The 16,554-nt window shown below is 43.4% G+C and overlaps 1 protein-coding gene across 4 annotated transcripts in view; it reads left to right on the top strand.

The window, feature by feature from the left end:
* Positions 1-16,554, top strand: part of NDRG3 (NDRG family member 3) — a 60,555-nt gene that overhangs the window by 7,668 nt on the left and 36,333 nt on the right. For 3 of the 4 annotated variants that reach the window (XM_069548503.1, XM_069548505.1, XM_069548506.1), the window contains exons 2-3: positions 6,680-6,781; positions 15,086-15,121. In XM_069548503.1, coding sequence (XP_069404604.1) covers positions 6,725-6,781; positions 15,086-15,121 — 93 coding nt within the window. In that variant the 5' untranslated portion in view covers positions 6,680-6,724. The remainder of the gene's footprint in view (positions 1-6,679; positions 6,782-15,085; positions 15,122-16,554) is intronic. The other variant, XM_069548507.1, reaches the window with a different exon arrangement.

Raw genomic sequence — 16,554 nt, 5'->3', positions numbered from 1 at the left:
GTGTGGTTGTCCACACAGTGAAGTCTGGTGCGTGTGCTCAGCGTTCTGACCAGCCTCGTCGTCTTTCCCAGCTGTGCTGCTCTCCGGCTGTCCCTTGGATATGTTGTGTATATTTATTTCTCTCCCAACTCAGACGTCTTCACCTGGAAGGTCCTCTCCTCCCTTCCAGCTATCCAGAACCTGTCCTCTCAAGGCCCAGCACTCTCTGACTCCTTTGGGAGACTCCTGGCCGTCTCGGTCCCTAGTTACTTCGCCCGCCTCCGCTCTGGTTCCGAGCCTCATTTGCTCTGTGCTCAGTGTGCCCAGTCATGTCCGACTCTTTTCGATCCCATGGACTGCATCCTTCCTGGCTCCTCTGCCCATGGTATTTCCCAGGCAGGAATCCTGGAGCGGGCTGCCATTTCCTACTCTATGGGATCTTCCCGAGCCAGGGATCGAACCCGCATCTCCTGCACTGGCAGACAGATTGTTTACCACTGTGCCATCTGGGAAGCCCCAAGCTTCGTTTAATGCTGGCTAAATGTAATGTGCACTAGATGCAATGTAAGAGATGACACTCGGGCAGCATTCTGTCCTCCTGGGTAGGACAGAATGGGACATATGAAAACACCACTGGTTTGACTCGTAAACTGTTCATATCAATCTTTTTAGTATCTTGCATTGTTGGCTGCTTCTTAATGTGTTTGTGTATCTTGTAACTGTTAGTTGATAAACAGCTACCCGTGATGTGATTCCAGTGGATATTTGATCCCCTGTTGCCAACAGAAGCTCCTCTTCTTGCTGAACTAGAGCATTTTTCAGCACTGCTTTCTCATCTTGCTTTTATGTTCTCCCTTTCTAGACTTCCTTCTTTTTATTCTCTCATCCTCACCTATAGAAACTTTATCTGTTCTTCAAGGTCCAGTTCAAATATGACCTCCTCCATGAAACTTTTCCTCAGCACCCACAACTTGCATTAACTGACTTTTGCCTTAAACCTCTGTAACCCTTAGAGCGGTGGTTCTCAGCTGGGGTTGATTTTTGCCCCCCAGAGGACACTGGGCAATATCTGGAGGTATTTTTGGTTGTCTCAACTGTAGGAGGGAAGGTGCTGATAGCATTTAGTGGGTAGAGGCCTGCGGTGCTACTAAACGATGTGTGATGTACAGGACAGCCCCCATGATGAAGAATTATTTGGCTCAAAATATCAGTACTGTGGTTAGCCTCCCTCCCGAGGGACCTCCTGAGGGGCTTCCCTCCTGGCTCAGTGGTAAAGCAGCTGCCTGCCAGTACAGGAGACACGAGTTCTAACCCTTATCCGGGAAGATCCCCTGGAAAAGGAAATGGCAACCCACTCCAGTGTTCTTGCTGGAGAATTCCATGGACAGAGGAGCCTGGTGGACTGCAGTCCGTGGGGTCATAAAGAGTCAGACATGACTTAATGACTGAACAACAGCTGAGGCGGAGAAAATGCCTCAGAGTCTGTCCAGTTCGTATGTTCATGTTTATCCCGCCTTGAACCGAAGTGATTTATTTACAGACTTAATCTCCCCTACTCAGTTGAATTAATGGGTGAAGGCAGACTCTAGTTCCAAATCTGGGCTTTCTTGTTATTAACTTCATATTAACGTTTAATCCTCGAGCCTGTGCCCAGATCCTGACTGCACAGTGTAATTTAGGACCGGAGATAAGAGCACAGTGAGGCAGTCAGCTGAATTTCTTTCCCTTTTCTACCAACCCACATCTTTTCATCTGTGATGACCTGGGAGGAAGTATGGTACAGGGCACAGAGTAAGCGTTTGGGATCAGAAGAAAATTGGGTTTTGGTTAGAGCTGTTGCGTGTATTAGTTGTGTTTTTTGTTCGTTCCGTTGCACCTCTTCAAGCCTGGGTTTCCTCATCTCTGTAACAGAAGTGAGGCAGTGCCGCAGTGTTTTGTTCCCAGTGCCGTTGTAATAATCCAGTGAGATGTTAGACATGAAGGTGCTTTGTGAAGTGCTGTAATCATGATTCAGCCAGTAGTTTATAGGTAAGAAGAGAGGATGTGGGTCAGCTTGCTATAGGAGCACCACTAGCTTCCCAGCCCGTCCTCTGGCCACTTCCTACCGCTTTCCAGTCATCGCTACTCCAGCACCAGCTGCAGCTGACCCCTTCCAGCTCAGCCTCCTAAGAGTGCCTCCTCTATTTGCTGCCTTCATTCTGTTCTGATTGTCTGTCTGCAATCTTGCCAAAACCAAAAGTGACTGACTCTGCTTCTAGAATACAAACTAGTAGCCTGCTGTCGGTTCTGGCAAAGCGTGACAAAGGCCAGACAAATTACCTTGGTCATGGGGAAAAGCTGGAAAATAAGACGGCTTGTAGTTTTAGAAAGCCAGTACTATGTATAGTCCCTTATTGTCTTCATTTAAAGTAACACAGCAGTGTTTTTAAGCACTGGAAATCTCAGTGAGCTTTTCGTGACTGAAAAAAAACCCCATAATGTGGGGTGTGCTAAAAGCCTGAGACCCTCCTGTGCCTGGAATAAGGCCCAAGTGCACCCTCCCACTGATTTGCTGAGTGAACTTCAGCTAATCAGTGAATCTCAATAAATTGATAACTGGGGGACCTCTTAGGATTATAGCAAGAGCCTTTTGAGGTAGAGGATAGATGCTTACCCTGGGGAATAATGTAAAGTGCTACATTTATAGGGGGCTTTTGGGTCACAGAGGGCTTCCTTGGTGGCTTAGTGGTAAAGAATCTGCCTGCAATGCAGGAGACCCGGGTTCAGTCCCTGGGTCAGGAAGATCCCCTGGAGAAGGGAATGGCAGCCCACTCCTGGAGAATTCCATGGACAGAGAAGCTGGTAGGCTCAGTCCATTGGGTCACAAAGAGTCAGACACTACCGAGCGATTAACACTAACTAACTTTGGGTGACAGAACAGCAGTTCTAAATGGGGGTGAAAATGTTATCCTACCCAACTTCTTCTCTTGACAGATGGGGAAACAGGTCCAGAAAGGAAAAATGCTTTGCCCAGTGCCACTCAGTTGGGTAGGGCCCACCTAGGTCTAGAGTCCATATCTGATATGCTTATGGGCTCTTTCTATGACTAGAAGAGTCAAATTTTTAAATCCTTGCATTGTTACTCACTTAGATGTGGATATTAGGAAAGTCGCTTAACTTCTCTTAGCTTAAGTTTTTCCTGCCTATAGTGTAAGAAATGAAGATATCTACCTGGGAGGAGTGTTAAACATAACATAAGGTCCTTAGACTATAATTTCTGGCACAGAATAGGAATTACACTTTTCCCCTTTCCCTTTTTAGCCTTTTGATACAAGGCTCACTTCCTCAGTTTGAGGATGGCTGTTTTTTTTAACCTGTCACGCTTCCCCCTATCTCATGAAACTCTGAAAGAGTTCTTATCTACTACATTTATAAAATCTCCACTAACCTTTTAAAAATATTAATAGCCCTTAGGATCAGGATGGGATCTGGCAGGCACATCATTTGTACAGATGAAGGCACTGCAGCCCCTTGATCCCCAGGAGGCAGCCAGTCTGTGTAGCAGAGGGATCTGGAGATGGAGTTTTCCACCATGTGATGTTAATTTCTTATAGGAGCTATAAAACTGCTCATTGGCAAGGGCTCAAGACAGTGAGCAAAAATCAGGTCTCTGGAAGAATATGTTGGGTTCCCTGTGGTGCGGAAAGTGAACACCTGCTGTCTTGTTGCCAGTTCCGAAGTCACACCGTCCTGCATTGACTGCGTTGGGCCCAGCTGATAAGGACCGCCTTCTCATTTAATTGTGCCCTTGTTCAAGCGTTTGTCCTGGCACAAACTGCATCTTTCTTTATCTTTAAAAGATGCTCGGGAACATTAGGTGAATGCGTCACTTTGGAGGCACCTCAGGCTTCCCTCTGTCCCTGAGGCTCCTTGACAGGCTCCCCAGTGGAGTCACATTTGAATGATTCACACCTTGCAGTGCCCTGCTTTCAAATGAGTGAATTAAAGTAGTGAATAAAGCAGGGTTGGAAAAGTTCCAGGATACCACCATTTTATGTGTGTGTGGGGGGAATGGAAATAGACTGAAGTATTAACAGTGATTGTTTCTAGAAGGAAGGACTGTGAATAAAATATCTTTCGGTTACCCTGTGGTTTCCATAGTTTCTAAAACGGGCCCATATTTTATAATAGGAAGAAGAACTTTAAATTCGTCATTTTTAATTACTGACAAATAGTGAAGTCCAAATGAAAAGTAGCCACATTTCATAGTGTGGTTAATAAACATTGTGAAGGGACTTTCCTGGTAGTCCACTGGTTAAGACTGTGCTTCCAATGGAGGGGGCCTGGGTTCAATCCCAGGTCAGGAAACTAGATTCCACATGCCTCACCTAAGACCTGGTGCAGCCAAATAAATAAATCAAAGCTTATTAAAAAAATTCAATGAGTAGATCCCAGTTGGGCCAATATTTGGGATGCTAAGTGGGTTGATGCGGGGACTATAGGAGAGAGAAATGTTAGATGCTGGCTGAAATTTGTGATAAAAAGTTCAAGCCATCACATCCTCTTTTGAAGTGTGACTGATGTGAAAATAAAATAAAAATTCTGGGCATTCGGTAGCTCAGTCAAGGGTATAGGGTACCTGGGGTCTGAGAAAAGACCCACATCCTAGAGGGAGGGTAAATACCAGGCTTGTGCTCTTGCAGTGACACAAATGTTTGGGTCCTCATGGTTGGCGTGTGGTATTCATGGTTTGAGCAGTGGTCCCCATTGACACCCTCAGAGTTCTTCAAAGTAATGGTAGAAGAGCTTTTGTTAGTCAGCCTAAAAGAAGTCAGCCCTGGATAGTTCATTGGAAGGACTGATGCTGGGGAACGTGAAGCTCCAATACTTTGGCCACCTGATGCAAAGAGCTGACTCATTGGAAAAGACCCTGATGCTGGGAAAAATGGCATTAGGAGAAGGGGACAACAGAGGATGAGATGGTTGGATGGCATCATCGACTCAATGGACCTGAGTTTGAGCAAACCCCAGGAGACAGTGAAGGACTGGTGTGCTACAGTCCGTGGGGTCGCAAAGGATCAGATACAGCTGAGCAACTGAACGACAACAAATGTAGGCATAGTTGAAAGCAGGATTCATTTTGGTGTGTTGGTCATTAATACAAGAGGTCACATGGAACACAGACCCTCTCCATAGCTAAGTCAAAGCCATACATCCTATTTCTGGAGGGAAAAACAGAAAAATGGATTAATAAACTAATATATTATGAATGATTCCCACCAATCAGAAGTAATTGCTCCTCCTTTGAGCTCCTCTGGCCCTTTCTCATTTTGTAAGTAACTTTATAGATAGTGGTCATCTCTACTAATAAACTTGTGGAAGGCAAGGACCCTGTTTCTGTTGTCCATAATGTTTTGCACAGTGGGAGCTCAATAAATGGTTGTTGAATGTCTGAATTCCCAAATCATTGAGTTAGCATTTTTCCTGCAAGGCCAAGGCAGAAGAGATGAAGCCCAGAGCTTTGAAGTCTGGGTGGGAATCACTTATATCCAGTATTTGCAATCTCTCCCCATGGCTTCCTGTACAGTGGGATGGAATCTGTGCCTCTCTGCTCCACACCTTTCCCTAACTTCTCCCTTTTGGTCTTAGTTATCTCTCACTATGTAACTAATCACTCCAAAACAAAGTTATTTATTATGTCTTATGGTCCGGGGTCAGGAACTGGGGAGCAGGCTCATTGGAGGCTTTTGTGGAGGCTGGCTACCATACTCTGCGTCTACTACTGTGATTCCCCAAGTGAAGGCTAGTGAGTGTAGCCTTGGTTCATCTCTCTGTCTATGTTAGGCTGCAGCATTAACCTTCAATTTTTGTTCTCTCTTAATCCACCTTCTAAACTGTTGCTTTGTAACTTGTAGCTCTGAGCATGTTGTTCTCTTAACTTATACATCTCCAGTAACTAAAATGAATTCTCCATGTGGGCAAAGACTATTGTACTAATTATCTGTTGCTGCATAAAAATATTACTGCAAACTTAGTAGTTTATAACACACATTTATTATCTCAGTTTCAGGGGATGGGACTCCAGCATGGGTTGACTGGCTCCTCTGTAAGGCTGTAGTCAAGGTGCTGGTCAGGGCGCGGCGCAGATGGGAAAGGATCCACTTCCCGGCCCAGTGGGCTGGTTGTGGTTGTTACAGCCTTCAGTTCCTTGCACATGGTTGGACTGAAGGTCCCAGTTTCTTGCTGTTTTGGCTGGAGGCTGTTTCTTGCCACATGGCCATCTTACAGCATGCCAACTTGCTTCTTTTTTTTTCAGAGAAGGACAACACATTTACAACCTGCTTCTTTAAAGCTAGCAAGGGAACTCTGTCTCTTTGCAAGACAGATGTTAAAATATTATGTAATGTAATCATATGCAGATACTCATATACTTTCCATCACTTTTGCCATATTCTAATGGTTAAAAGCAAGCCATGGGTCCCCCCCACCCACACTCATTTGGTCGGTTGGGGGGTTATGCTTGGGTGTGTATGCCAAGAGGTACAGAGATCACAGAGGCCGCGTTAGAGTCTGTTTGCCATAAGTATCTAGTTTACTGTGTCTTCAGCACCCTGAGCAGTGGATGACACACACTAAGCTCTAATATTTGGATGAATGGATGTAGTGTGACCATTATGTTTCCAGCTCCTAGTTTTAAGCCTTTTCTCCACTTCTGTTTCAGAGTCACTGATTTATTCTTGAGAATCCCCTACTCTCATCTGTCCTCATGGATGAACTTCAGGATGTTCAACTCACAGAGATCAAACCACTTCTAAATGATAAGGTAAAGACTGCTGTTGTCACTAAAATATATGTAAGTCCTTTCTTCTGTGGTTAGTTTATTTTCTATATTATCTGAATAGTAAGTAAAAACATATATATCTTGACTTTCTTTGGGGAGAAAACTTTAAAAAATATATTTCTTAACCTTCTTCTCGATGTCTTGCCTCTCTTTCTTCCTAATTTTGTTTCCACCAGCCAAATTCAGGCAAATTATCCTTGACGTGTCCTGTTCTACAGATAGAGATGTTAAGCAGAAAGTATGAGTGGAGTTTGATTTAGAATCCAGGTATCGTGACTTTCAATTTCTAGGAAAACTTAGCCTCCGTGGCTGGTAATGCTCACAGGCTGTGGTGCTATCTGTAAGGTTTGTCCGGTCTGTGATGTGACCTCTCTGTCTATGTTGAGGTTTTCATCAAGGGTGCCTGGATGTTGGTAATATATCTCATTTTTCTGTTCGTGTCAGAGAATACGCAGTGAGCATCATAGTTAACAGTCACGAGGATTCAGCAGGTAAAGAGTGCTGTGATGCTAAGAGTTACCAAAAAGCTAAGAAAAGTTTATCCTCTCTCTTCTCCCTCTCCATTCAGTAAGTGTGCCTGAAATTCCTTCTTTTAAGCCCTGTTCTTTTGATGTATTGTCATTGTCCCCTATTAAATTACTCTTCTAGCTTGGTATGGATGAGCTCATGGCATCCTTTCCTGGGGAAGTATTGATGGAAAGGGTAAAGTTGGGTAGCGTCAGGATGCCAACGGGGGCTATACCAGAAGATGCTATTGCTTGTTAATCTTTTTTTGCCCAAGGCAGGGCCCTTCACCTACAGCTACTAGGGCTGTTGACTTACTCTGTTCACTAATTTGCTGTTGAAACCTGTCAACCTCATTCTTGTCCCTGTGACCTCATCTCTACCCCTATTCCCACCCCTTCCTTTATCTTTCACCAGATCTCTTGCTCTCCCCCTTGGCAAGCTGCACACTTTTTAAACCCTTTCTTTGTTTCTTTTGTTGCTTCCCTTCATGTTTTCAGAAAACTCTCCGTTAAGTACTGAATTTTGGTGCATGTGAAGGGCTGTACCCAGATGATGGGCCACAAAGAGGAGGAAGGAAGTAGAAGCTACATCTGTAACGCTTATGTACAGCCACAGAAATGAATAGTTACAAGGCAGGTGCGGGTAGGCAGTTTAGCTTCAGGAACTTAGAAACGTATCCTAAACCTGAGTGGTCACCAGCATCAGCTAGGAGCTTGTTTGAAAATACAGATTCCTGGGTCCCCACTCGAGAAGAACTAAATTGGAATCTGAGGGGATGAGGACAGGGCACGCACACCTCTCTATGATCGGTGGTCCTCAGCCTTGGAATTGGAATTACTTGGGGAGATTTAAAAATAACTGATGCCTAGGTATTACCTCCAGAGACTATGATTGAATTGATCTGGGGTGAATGTTTATAAAAGCATCCCAAAATTGAGAACCATGCCTAAAGTGATTCTGATTAGCCAGTGTTGGAAGCCTATGGCCTGATGGATCTCAGACATTTGAGGACTGGGACCCAGGTAAGAGGAGGAGTCTTTCCTGACCTTGGGAGTCCACAGGATGCCTGAGGCACCTACATGAGGAATTGCAGGAGTTAGTTGACTGGATGTCTCATAGAGAAGGCAGCTGGAAAAGAAAAGATTTGGCGACTGTAACCACAGAAAAGCGCTGGATTAACATTTGGGTCCTCATCTCTGAGGCTATAGTGATAAGTGCCCAGATGCTGTGAACAGAGTTATGTCTGCTCCCCTAAAATACATATGTTGAAGCACTAGCCTCCCATGTGACTGTACTGGAGATAAGGGCTTTAAGGAGGTGGCTAAGGTTAAATGAGGTCAAGTGGTAGAGCCCTAATCTGATAGAATTGATGGCCTTATAAGAAGAGTGAGGGAGAGGGAAAGAGAGATAACACTCTCTATCTCCACCCCTGGACAGATGAGGAAACGTGTATGGCAGCCATCTGCAAGCCCAGAAGGGAGCTCTTACCTAAAACCAAACCCTGCTGGAACCCTGATCTTGTACTTCCAGGCCCCAGAACTGTGAGAAGATAAATTTTTGTTGTATAAGCCATTTGCGCAGCCTGAGCAGTCTAAGATACCAGGCATTGTCTCACTTCCTAACATCTGTTAGCTCCTCTTTGATACGCCTGTGCTGTTCCTACCCACTTCCCACGCTCCATCTCACGCCTCTCTCCCTGGGAAGTGCTCCTAGCCCATCACTATTCATGAGCACTCCCCCTGCTCCAGCCAGGCTTTATAGAAGTAGATTGGCAACAGGCCCTCCTCAGATGGCGTCACTCCCAAACAAAGCCTTCTACCCCGTTCCACCCCCCGCTCTCCAGTATATCAGTGCTCTGCCTTTGCCCAATAAGTGGGTGCTTTTGCATACATTTTGAAAGGTATAGTGGTAGCAGTGCTTCTCATCCATTATTTCATTTGATCCTCCCAAAGGCTTGGTGATTTAGGACACACAGATCAATTTATTCTCATATTGCTGATGAGGAAACTAGGGCTAAGAAAGGTGAAGTAGCTTACTCAGATTGTCTACCCAAGAGCACGTGCTGTAGGGCAGGGTTTCTTGATCTTGGCACTCTGAATGTTTTGTTGTGGGAGGCTGCCCTATTCTTTGTAGGGTGTTTACCAGCATTCTTGGCCTCTCTACCCACTAGATGCCAGTAGCATCTTAAAGTCATGACAACCAAACTTGTCCCCAGACAATATCAGATGTCTCCTGGGGGTCAGAGTCTCCCCAGTTGAGAACCACTGCTGGTAGGGTATAGCTTCCAGGCTTGAATAGCAAAGGAAGTCTTAAAGTTTTTAGTTTTCAGGGAGGTTTTATTTTTGCCTAATAGCCTATCCTGCTGTTACTTGTTGGGTGCTTTACATACCTTCTTTCTTTTAATCATCAGAAAATCCCTTTGAAATAGATAGTCTTCCTCACTTAGTAGATGAAAATCTGACTATAAGGCTTGCCCAGTCAGGAAGTGGCAAAGCCAGGACTGAAACCCAAACCTTTCCTACTCCACAACCTGAGGCCTTTCCACTGTGTTCACCTTGTAGAAGTTTTGGCATCATCTCTGAGGCTTGTCCTCTCTCTCTAAGCAGAAACCTAGAGATTTATATCATTTCACATCATCTTTCTGTCCATTCTCTTCCTAGATACCTTCTTAGTCAGAGATATTGTTGTGCCCTTCCAGGTTTCAGGGAGTGAAAGGGAGTCTAGACCCAACCTGAAATGCAGAAATTTATCCTGAGCTGACTATAAGGAAGCATTCTCAAAATAGCTTTAAGCGAGGCTTATGTTAACTTTTTTCTTGTCATTTGTTGGTACTTTTCCCATTTAATTTTAGTATGCCTGTGATTTTGTCTATGGCTCAGAATTGTGAAGAAGTGGGTAATTTTGCCATGCTTGTTTTGGCTCCAGTGATGAAAAGAAGCACCTGCCAGCACTTCTGTGTGGTTTTTTTTTTTTTTTTTGAGACAGAATTATATGAAATGATTTTTTTTTAATAGCATTTAACCATTTTCAGAGCATTTTCACAAGTACTATCTAATTTGAGTCTCCTAACTTCTTGTGAAGGAAGTAGTTAAAGGTATTTTTAACTCCATTTTACAGATGAGGCTCAGAAATTATATGACTTGTCCAATGCTGGTGTCTAGTGAGGTGGTGAAGCCAGGACCAGACCCCACGGATGTTGACTTCAGTCTGGGTCGGGGGCCCCGGGTTCTTCCCACCACCTGCTGCCTCTTGTTAGCTGGTTGTTCCAGGCTCTTCCCCCCACTTCCACAGACCTGTATAAGCAGGAGAGCTCCCTGATCTGTGCTTCATTTTCCCTGCCTTCCTTTACCTACCCTTGGTTCAGATACTGCTGAGCCTGTGGAAGCCAAAGACCAGACTTGAGAAGATAAATAGGAGACCACAGTTGGCTTCAGCAGAACTGAGGACCTACCAAGAAGGGGAATAAGTATTCAGTGGGGGGAACGAATAAGTTATTAATTTGTTTTGGTTGTTACAGTAGAAAGTGAGGTAGACCCTCTACTGGTGACTGGAAATAGGAGGTAGGGAGGATATTATAAGAGGAAAAGCAGGAAGAACCCAGGGATGAGCATTTTAGTCATCTCCAGGGCAGCAGAGACAGGCAGAGGTTGTTTTGTTTGGTCTTTATTTTTAACTGGAGAATAATTGCCCTACAATGTTGTGTCGATTTCTGCCATACAACAACGTGAATCAGCCATAAGTATACATAGGGCCCCTCCTTCCTGAACTTCCTCCTGACCCCACACCCTCCAAGGTCTCTTTAAAAACAACAGCAACACAGACTTGGTGACATTTTCATTAAAGAATATTTGTGAAGTGCTGTTAATACATTGCTTGTACAATTTCCCATCTTTCTACTTTCTGTTGGTAAGAGTTATTGTCCTTTTTTTTTTTAGTAGACATGCCATATTTTATTCTCTTTGACAGTCTTTAATCTGCTTGTTTCTAAAACTTTTCCTGTTTTAACAACTGTACTTTAGTTCCAAGCTCATCAGTTGCGTGTCACTCTTCCTCTTTGGTATTCATATCTTACTCAAATTGAGTATCTCTATTTTGAGATGCTCATATCTCTTCCAGAATGATGTTTATTGCCTTTACTAAGTGCCAGAATTGGGAATAGAGTAGTGAGTCAGACACTGCACCCCACATCAAGGTCACCCAACCGGTAGATTTGCCCCAAATCTCCTCCTGTTGGTAGTTGGTTCTAAGGTCTTTCTGTTTTATCTGTTGCTTTCTGTCTTTTGAAACTATATGTTGATCTTGATTAGATCTCATAGTGGGAAATTATGTTTCTCTTCTGTCCAGTTATATTTCTATAACTGTCCAGCAGTTACTTGATTTTTAAATTTTTCTCCTTGCCTTCCCCCTTTTTCTCATACTTCTCTTCATACACTGATAGATTCTCAGTTGCTTTTTGCCTGTTCTCCAGGCTTGAACTGTGAGAATTACTTTTACTTTCTTGAGCTCCTTCATTTACCTTCTGCACTTGGCCTAGAGCCTCCACCAAGAAACATGCCCCTTAGCTGGCTTCTGCCTTGACTGCAGCTTTCAGTTATGATTTCTCTTTTTCCTTGATTTTTCCTTTTTTCCCTCTTCCCCTACATTATTCTCTTGTTTTCATTTATTATCTTGAATCCCTTTCTGCTGCTTAAGTCTGCTTAGTGCAAGAATCTCTCTGAACATGGAATTAATGCTATATTCAAATGGGACGGAAAATAAAAAGAAAGCACCCAGAGCCTGAAACTTCTGAAAGTTTTGTTGGAGTGGAACCCTGCACTACAAATATCAGAGACAAATAAATCCCCAGGGAAGTGTCCCAGGGATGTCTTTCCCCTTCCAGAATCTATCTAGTGAGCAGTATTAAATTTTTAATGAGTTCAGAGAATTTGGCTTTGGTTGACCACACTCAGATCATGTGGGGACCAGCTAATGATTTCTCTCAGAAAGTCTGGGCCCCAAACACGGTCAGATGACCCAGTCATATCCTTTCTCCAAGATGCTTGATCACTCATGAAGCCTGAAGCCAGACTCCAAGAGGATCTGACATCTTTAAAAAAAAAAAAGCCAGTAAAACAAGTGTTAGTCTTCCTCTGATTACTAGTATCTTTTCTTTGGGAGGTGAACATTGCATAAAGAACGTGCAGCCGTGTTCTTGCTCGGTTCTCAACAAAAACCGCTTTGGTTTCAGGAGGGAATTGCATCTTTCTAATTTTGGCATTTCCCTTTGTGCTCATCTCAAGCATCAGCCTCACAAAATGCTTCTTGACTGTGATCACAAGATAGTGAAGAAAGGAATTCATGCATACAGCGACAGCTGCTTCTCAAATTGCTCATCAGAATTTTTGTGTCTGTGTTCCAGGACCAAGGTTTTAGTTCAGACTGGAGTGATATTCCCTAAGCTTTCTAAATAATCTCTAAGGGAACCTCTGGGAGCCCAGTAAGATTGAAGCTCTAATATGGTCTGTTTTGATATCGTTATAGATTATTCCTCAAAAGATTAAATGAATCTTTAAATCATATTTTACAAAATACCAAGTTACATATTTTTTATGCCACACCAAATCTTTTTTTTTCCCATTACAAAAGGTGAAGTACATACTTACTGTAGAAAAGTTTCAAGAAAAGTGTAATCGCCCATAATCTTTCTATTCTGAAATAGTTGCTATTGTTAATGTTTTGGTATTTTTCTTCTAGTCTCTTTTGGTGCATATTTTAATGTAGTTGAGGTCAAACTTTGACGGCTGTTTTGTAGTCTATATTTTTATTTAATGACTGGGATGCAGTGGAATTGTTCTGTTGTTTTTGACCCAAAATCTTAACAGAAGCTTGTTAGTATTTAATTTTATTACATTGGCTTATTCCTTTTATAAATATCCATCAAGTACCTGACTTATACCTGGACCTCTGCTGAATGTGGTGGAGGGTGCAAGTTGAATCGGACTGGGGCTCACTGGCTGGTCATTTATATCCTACTACAACAATCTACCCTAGTCCATGAGACGGCCCTCCCTTCTGCTTCTCACAGTCAAAATAGAAATTAAGTGCAGTGACTTCTCTGAAGGAGTTCTCAGGAGTTGTGTGGGGCCAGTGGGGGCCGTGGAACACTATTGATCCTTTTTACCAGTGGCAGCATTCCTTGGGAATGTGCTCTCTGCATGGCATTGGAGTTGTTTCTTCTTGCTGTGACTGCATCAAACTTTATTTTGTGAACTTGGTTTCATGCTGGGACTAATACCTCGGACTAGCTGTCTCCACCACCCTCTCCTCTTCTCAGTGTCATCAATAGTCTCTCTGTGATTGGTATCTATTGTGACTTTACTGCCACCTGTAGAGAGACGAGGGCTGCTCATCCATAATCTTATTCCTTCAAAAGCTCTCTAGATTGGCCCTGTCCACTAGAAGATTCTGCAGTCAAAGAAAATGTTCTGTATCTGCACTGCCCAGTAATACAGTAGCCACTGGCCACAGCGTGCATGCTGAGCATTTGAAATACAGCTAATGTGAGACTGAATTTTAAATTTTACTTTAAAGTGGCCGCTGTGGCTGTTGGCTGCCGTATTAAAGAGTGCTGTGCGTCATCCCAGCGGCCTCCACTAGATCCTCTCAAGGGAAGACAGTTTGTTTCTTTGGGTGGCTTCTTTTGTTGTTGTTTTTTCTTTACCACGCTGGGCTGTGCTTTTAACCTCTGTGTTGTCCTGCCAGCAGTGTGAGTGGTAGGACACAGAACTGTTTCTAAGAGGATCTTCTTGACGAGAGATGGGATTGCTTAGTACTCCCTTGGCATCAGAGACCTCGATCTTCTCTGAAGGGGCAGCTTTGGATAAGGTGCTTATCATTATAGCTCCACGCTTTCTGGAAGGTGGATGGATATAACAGTTTCTGAATAATGAGGGTAATGAGGTTTGGGAGGAGCTTTTACTTTATGAGTCAGAAGGGTTTTTTTTTCCTCCCAAAGACATCACTTATTTACCCTTTTTATACTCTTATGTCATACTCTTGCACCTCTGGCATCTGAAATATTACAGAAATGCCTCTGAGTCATTACCACTGATTTTTTTTTTTTTCTTGGCAATCCCACCTTACTCTGATACAGTCTCTTCTTAGAAGCTTGGTGAATTCTCCTTGGATCTTTTGACTATGTCCTACTCTTTAAACAATTCAGTGAGTTGTCCTTTATCCCGTTAGCAGTTTCCTAGGGTATACCAGTGTACAAGGAACTGCGTTTTACCTGTTTCCCTTCTTCAGTGACACTGCCTTTCTTCCTTGTTAGATTTCAGAGTTTTCATTCCTGACCCATCTGTATCTTTGTTCTTGTCTTCCTCCTTTCTTTGCTTCCTTGTCCTGGGCACACTGACTCCTGCCAGTTGGCCTCCAGCTCCTTTCTTCCCAGGTACCTCCCGTGTGGATTGTGAATGTGTTCTCAGACTCTGATCCATGTTTTCTCTCTTCCCACAAGCTCTCCCTGCTCTCCTTAGGTAGGGAGACAAGTTACAAGCTTTACTAGGAAAGCAGGATCTTTTCCTTCATCTTCATGGGAAGCCTGCCAAAGTGTAACCCCATCACTAAAGACTCCCCTTTTACTGACATGCGTTGCCTCTGAAGCCTATTGTTGAGAACCGTTTTAGTTTTATGGCAACCAAGAGGCTGCACACGCGCTGCTTTCACTGTGAACTGAATTTGCTGCACATTGGGGGAAACCGCATGGGGAAACTGACTGTGTTTTCTGCCTTCTGTTGACAGAATGGTACACGAAACTTCCAGGACTTTGACTGTCAGGTAAGGACTGTACAAGCACCAAGGAGGGCTGTGTACAGGATCTCTGCAGTGCTTCCTTCCCTGTGCTGGTGGTCTTTTAGAGGTGGATCTCTCTTCATAGCTGATCATGATTCCTTCGTGCTCTTTTGATCACTGGATCAAGTTTATTTAAAATGATTTGCTATTGTGTTCAAAAATTGCTTGCCAGGTCCCTGTGGTTGTAGGTTATTGGGTGGAGCTGTCTTTTTACAATTAAGATCTCCTTTCCTCAAATTGATACTTGAAACTGTGATCACGAGTGCCATGTGGCTGTCACCTCACAGCAGAGAAGGTTGGGGGCGGTCAATTTGGAGGGGAGACTTTACTAACAACAAAACCTGTTCTAAAAGAAAGATTTAGTGTTATTAATACAAAAAGCAGATGTCTCTTGGCTGTATCTCTGGAAACACAAAATTCAACCTGACTCATTAGTATTTTCCTAAATGGTAGTTCATCTTAGACTGCTTTTGCCTGTCGCTCTGTTGCTAATTGGAAAATCCATAAAGTAAACTAGCAGTTCCATCTTCCTACTTTTATCTGTTGACTGGCCCTGAAAGAAATGGGAAGAAGGAATAAATACAGGGAAATGGATACCTTACAAACCCATACAGCCTGACTCTCCTACTTTTGGGGTAGATGTGGTAAGTGGCTGTTAGAGGCAACATGAAGGAGACCCAGAGGGTACTAAGCAGGAATGGAAGGTGCAGGGAAGGCAGCTTCCCTGTGTCCAGGATTCAGCCAGCTTGCACACCCACAAACAAATCATTATTTTCAGGTACGCATTTTATGTTAAGTACAGTGGAGTCTCTCCATATTAGCATTAACATCAAAAGGAGAAACTAACATCTGTCTCATAGGCAACCCAGTTATATCGTATTAATTTATTGGGTACCTACTATAGACACTAAACATACATTTCTGTAATCCTTGGAGCAATATCACAAGGTGGTTTTTATCAGAGATGAGGAAATTAAGGTTTCATAACTTGCCATGGGTGGAATTGAAGTTGAAAACCTCACTTTGTTCTGAATCCATCGCCCATTCTTTCTCACCTGGCGATGTCCAGAGCTGAGATGTGGCAGAAAATTGAGCTGTGTATAAAGCTGAGCTTCCTTAGCAAGACAGGTGAGACTGAGACTCACTTTGGAAGGGGCAGGCTCATAGCACTGTTACAGATTTTTAAATCCCAGTGCCAAACACTTCTTACTGTGACTGTTTGGTATACTTTATGTATACCCCATAATCAGCCTGCTGCTGTTAGGAAATGATTTGTTATAAAAAGAAGCCATATTATTTTTTGGTAAATGGTGGCAGTCAAGTTTTGGTTTAGTTGTTTTTAATTTGATCTTTTGATCTAACTTCAGTTATGTTTTAGATCCTAGGTTGAACTAATTTAACTGCATTAAATATTTAAC

Source organism: Ovis canadensis, chromosome 13 (assembly GCF_042477335.2).
Source record: "Ovis canadensis isolate MfBH-ARS-UI-01 breed Bighorn chromosome 13, ARS-UI_OviCan_v2, whole genome shotgun sequence".
Taxonomy (NCBI): domain Eukaryota; kingdom Metazoa; phylum Chordata; class Mammalia; order Artiodactyla; family Bovidae; genus Ovis; species Ovis canadensis.
Note: the sequence above shows the minus strand (reverse complement) of the source record. Positions and strands in the feature narration are given on the sequence as shown.